This window comes from Pantherophis guttatus, chromosome 1 (assembly GCF_059756535.1).
Source record: "Pantherophis guttatus breed Tessera chromosome 1, ASM5975653v1, whole genome shotgun sequence".
NCBI lineage: Eukaryota > Metazoa > Chordata > Lepidosauria > Squamata > Colubridae > Pantherophis > Pantherophis guttatus.
The window spans coordinates 34151793-34157037 of NC_142063.1; the positions used below are offsets into that span (position 1 = coordinate 34151793).

The 5245-nt window shown below is 37.3% G+C and overlaps 1 protein-coding gene across 1 annotated transcript; it reads right to left on the bottom strand.

Moving 5' to 3' along the window:
• Positions 1-1650: 1650 nt before the first annotated feature.
• GPHB5 (glycoprotein hormone subunit beta 5) lies at positions 1651-5016 on the bottom strand. Its single transcript, XM_034433300.2, has 2 exons — positions 4813-5016; positions 1651-1896 (listed from the first exon to the last, which is right to left on the bottom strand). Exons 1-2 carry the CDS (start codon positions 5014-5016, stop codon positions 1708-1710), a joined length of 393 nt encoding a protein of 130 aa, XP_034289191.1. The 3' UTR covers positions 1651-1707.
• Between the last annotated feature and the right edge of the window lie 229 nt (positions 5017-5245).

Below are 5245 nucleotides of genomic sequence, written 5' to 3' on the forward strand. Positions count from 1 at the left end.
GGGAATGGAAGGATTTATATTCCTTGACCGGCTGTCTGCAAGAGATGTTTTATCTTTATCTGTGTTGAGGCCCTACAGTTAAAAAGGCAAGGAAGTATTACCATGTTGCACAATTGTATGAGGGAACAAGTGCCCAAGAATAGATGCTCGCTCACAGATAGTTATTTTTTAAAATTCTCTTCTCCCCGTCCTTTCTTTTTAATCTATTTCAAATCATATATTATCTTAATTGTTCTGATTGCATTATATTCTCTCTTCCATTATTGAATAAATTCTTGGCAATTAAACCCCTTGACTTTTTATTTAGTTTTCAGAAGTAAGGTTTTTAGTTGATAAATTATATATAACCAACTACCTTCCGGTTTAATGAATACTTTTCCAGAGTCACAATCTTATTCATCCAAGCCTAAATGAACAAAGTAGGAGCTCTTTCTCTGCAAAAAGAGCTGCAGTATTTTTATGAGCCTGAATCCCTCCCCGATCCTCCACTTGTTAATTAAGAATAATGACTAATGTTTTAGCATTGTAGAAGATTCAATGCCCTGTGCTGGTCCTTTCAGTGAAGAAACATTTTTGGTAGGAAAAAAAAATTCATCCTTTACTGTATATCTGAAAATTGTTCTGGTATGCAGATCCATAGTCAGTGAATAGTTCATCTAAATGTAAATCTAAATGTATATCTGAAGCCTAATGTATGTATGTATGTATGTATGTATGTATGTATGTATGTATGTATGCAACGAGACACAAGATAATTGTGTTTGCTATATCATCTCCCTCCCCCATTCTTGCATGTGCCAGCCTGTCTTCTATGTCCACAACCTCCCTTTACTTGAATAGGAAGATCAGCAAGTAGAATTCTTGAATTTATTAAGTTTCAGTTCTGCAAATATATAAGAATGGGGAAGGGGGATGATAGAGCAATCATGATTATCTTGTGTCTCATTTATATGTTCTTTTATCTTTCATATCAGCATAGCTTGATTATAACTCTAACGAACAGACCACATAAATAAGTACATGGCTGTATTCATACATGTATTGTATTTCAAGCCAGCCAATGTTCAAATGTCTTGCATCTGCACAACATGCTAAACCTAGTTAGTTTAAATTATGGTTAGAGTTTTGATATACAAATTTTTGCTTTTTGTTTAGTTTATAATTCAGTATATTGCACAAATCCCCAAAATGAATTAGTTCAGTTGTCAAATTAAGAACGTTGGACAAATCTAGCTATTGATAGGCTAAACATGTACCACCCGTGCATCAAATATAGTGTGTGAATACCCTTTTGGTATATGTTTAAAGGGTTTTAACTGGTCCTCTGAAAATGTTAAAGTGCAAATGCAAATTTCAATCATATTTATACTGCTTTTAGAACATCCTGGGGATAATATCAGGAAGCAAATAGAAAATACAGTTTGGGGTTTATGCAGATTTCTGATGAAACAATCCCAAAGAAATCCTAATCTGTATAAAACTGACAACAATTGAAAAGACATTAATGGTACAACTATGCTGAAAAGAAATGGAATGGAATGAAAATTGCAAGTTACTGAGATCTTTTCAAAGCTGGCAAACAGAAGAAAAGCTGCAGAACTAGGCAGCTACACCTTCCTGATGGGCATCACTATGATCTATTTTCGTTGTCCTCTTGTAGTTTTCACATGGAGGGAATTTGACCGAGAAAGTGATCATTTGAAGTATTCAGATAGTCTCACATTCTGTGGTTGTGGTAAGGCACACACTGCAGTCACAGCGGATGGCTTTGGGGTACGTGAAGAGAGGATCAACATTGGCAGCACAGTTTGGCAGGTTCACTGTCATCAGTTTAGTCTCATTGTATGTACAGACTCGGTGGTGGGCTTCAATATAAGGGGGATCCAGGACGGGTTTCTATTTATAAAGGAGGAAAAAACAAAAATTAGCATTCTTCTGGATTATCTAATCTAAATTAGTGACTCTCCAATGTATCAAGCAGGAATCTCTCTTGTTACTTGCTACTCAATCATTTAACTGGAGATGACAAGGACTGAATTTAGGAGCTTCTCCTTGAAAAGCAGATATTCATTCATGGTACTCAGTGTCATTACAAGATAAGATGCTGGGCTGCTTTCAATACCTTTTTAAAGTTTTAAATGAATTAATCTATTGGCTGAAATGTTATGCTTTCAAATACCAGGCTTTGAGTTCGTAACACATCTGGCTAACTATATTTAGATAGCCTTTGCTGGAAGCAATTTGTTTTTGTTTGCTTCTTGATTGTTGGTCTAGTATTAATCTATACCTGTTGAGTGATTACATGATCCAAGTTTTAAAGGCTGAAAAGCTAAATATTATGTTTTAACACAATCCAAAATTACTACCAATCTAGTAAATACATGCTTGACGAAATACAAATAAAATAAATAAATAAAAATAAATATCCTCAAACCACTATCTCAGACAAACAAGCTAACAGCAAACAACAGTATAATCAAGGAATCTCTAAGACCATCACTCCCACCAACACTGACACAGCAAACCACTAATATATAAAATGAGAGCAAACCCCACTCCCTACGAACACTGGTGATGTTGACTAGACTGTTAATATCTGCAAGAAAACAATCACTCAGAGAGTACCAAGGATTCCCAGTTCAATTCTGAGCTACTAATATTCTTTTCTAAAGTTATCAATATTTTAATTTAAATCCTTCACTTCCCATAGCTCCCTAACAGTAGAATTGCCACAGTTCTGAGGCAATTTAAAATTAGAAATAGACATATTATTAGGGTATGGAATGAAATATATTATTTGTAAATCAGGGGCTCTAGTTTAATCTCCAGGGAATTTTCTGTCAATGGAACAATAAAGGACAGTTTCCCGTTAAGTGTTTAAGTCATAAGAAGCTTTCCGAATTATGTAATTAAAGCATTACATAAACTCTGCAGAAATGCTTTGACATACAACACTAAAGCTTAAAAAATGAGGGGGGTGGGGTGTCAGGGAGCCTGTCATATGAAATTTTTAAGCAATTGATTGTCATTAAGGACAGAACCTCACTTCAGTGCTTTGGATATCTGTAAGGTCATTGAATTGTGCTCCAAAAAAAGCCACAAAGGGCCCCTGCAGCAGTACTATAAGTCTCATTTATATGGTGGATCAGGCCCATTTCATTTCACCCATAGCTTTGCAGTACCAGTTGAATCATCTATCAATGAGACATGTTGGTTGAACCTTCCATGACCACATTTCTCAATCCCTGAAAACTCAGCAGAAATATTTGTTGTTGATTTGACTTTTCCCTTTTAATTCATGATAGTTACAATCTTATATACATTCGCCTTAGTAAATGGACTTAGTATTGGGCAGATACATACTGTAGGATTGCCAATACCTCATAACTGGAGGAGAAGGCCTATGGAAACAGATTACTAGCATGTGCGTTGGTGTCAGCTTTGGAAGCCATATTAGACCAGAAGCTTCCATGCTGCCACCTTCTTGTGTGTGGGAAAGTAGGAGGGGGGATTTAGTAGAGGGAATGTAGTTAGACAAAATAGCATTCTTCCTTTTGGTCAAGGTCAGGACAATCCTGCATCTGGAGAAGGAGTGGTTGGAGTGATGTCTCGAGATGGGATGGATGGGGGTTGGATCATGTGATGGACTGATGAATGAGGGGTTGGCTTTGGGGATTTTGATTTACTGAGGGAAAACCCGGAACTCTCAGATTCAGGTTTTCCCAGATGTGCCAGTATACCTACACTAATAAATGGAATTTTGAGAAAATGCTTGCCTCAGAGTTTTTAATTGGAGTTGGGGCTTTCTAGAATGCTGACAGTTGGGAGCCGACTACTCTCATTCCCCATCTCTGTCTCATATGTATGATACAAACATTCCTTGAGATTTCCTCAGAAGGAAAGAGCTATTTGTGTGTAGGGCTGAATAACTATAGACTTCCAAGCAATTTACAAGTGTTATCAGGATTTTAAATCAGGTTTGTGCCATATTTCTGCCTTCTAACATTTAGTTGTTTCCATATTTACAATGTATATGTCTCTCTAAACCACATACAGCAGCACCCGTGTATTTATAGAACATTGGGGTGAAAATATCTGCTTCATCTTTTGACTTTAATCCTGTATTTATACCAATATGGACATGATAAAATTCCATGGAAGTGCAGAAAGAACCAAAGAGAAAATGTAAAGTTGAACACACAGCTTAGGTTCCCAAGAATGTTGGCTTTCATTTTGAAAGCAAATATGTTTCCAATGTTTACTGTTAATGTCTACTGAAATCTAAGTGAGAAACTGTCTGAAGTTTTTAGAAACCAGAAAGGGAAAGTTGGAAGCAAGTTTTCGATATCCTGGCTTTCTCACATAATTAGCAGAGAGAACAAATTATGCAAAATGAAAAATTAGGAAGCATTCCTTAATTAGGAAGCATTCCATTCAGTAAATCAAAATCCCCAAAGCCTTAATGTAGTCATCATCTAGGTCAGGGATCCCCAACTCTTTGGACATTTCTTAATATCAGATCAGGAAACTATGCATTTATTTAATTATCAGAATAGATCAGGGAACAGGTAAATACCTCTACCTGAAACGCTGGATACACATCAGTACTGGCAGCATAGAATGAGTTACTGTGCATTTCAAACAGGCATCTTCTTATTCCCTTTACCATAGGTGTGCTGGACCTGGGATCTCCTTCACCGAAATCATCTCCTCTGCCACTAAAATGTACCCATGCCCCTTTAAAACATGACCGCTAGCAACCTGGACAAGAGAGCAAAATCCATACAATGAGCCATGGGCCACTGATCTCACCTCCCACGTCTCACAGCGGCCCCAGCAAGCATCTGTGGTGATGCGCAACCCCTTGCACCCAGGCTTCTTGGCTAGGAAAGTGAACTCTCGCACAGCACAGCCAATGAATGTCTGCAAGTTTGTGTTGGAAGGCTTGAGCGTAGTGATGCAGCTGGCCAAAATCAAGAGAGATAAGATGGCTTGGATCATCCTTTGGCATTTCATGCTCTAAGAGAAGAGCAAAAGAAAAAGATCAGGATTTTTTTCACAGGTATTACATCATAGTCTTTGGATAAAAATTGCATCCTGTTGCTGACATTGTAGGGAGTTTGTTGGTGAGATGACCAGAGGTGCATACAATTGCATGGATTTTGCAGCTCTGTTTGCAGACAGCTGAGGGAGGGATGGAGGGAAGAGTTTGATGATCTTCTATAAGATTTTTATTTCTTAGATA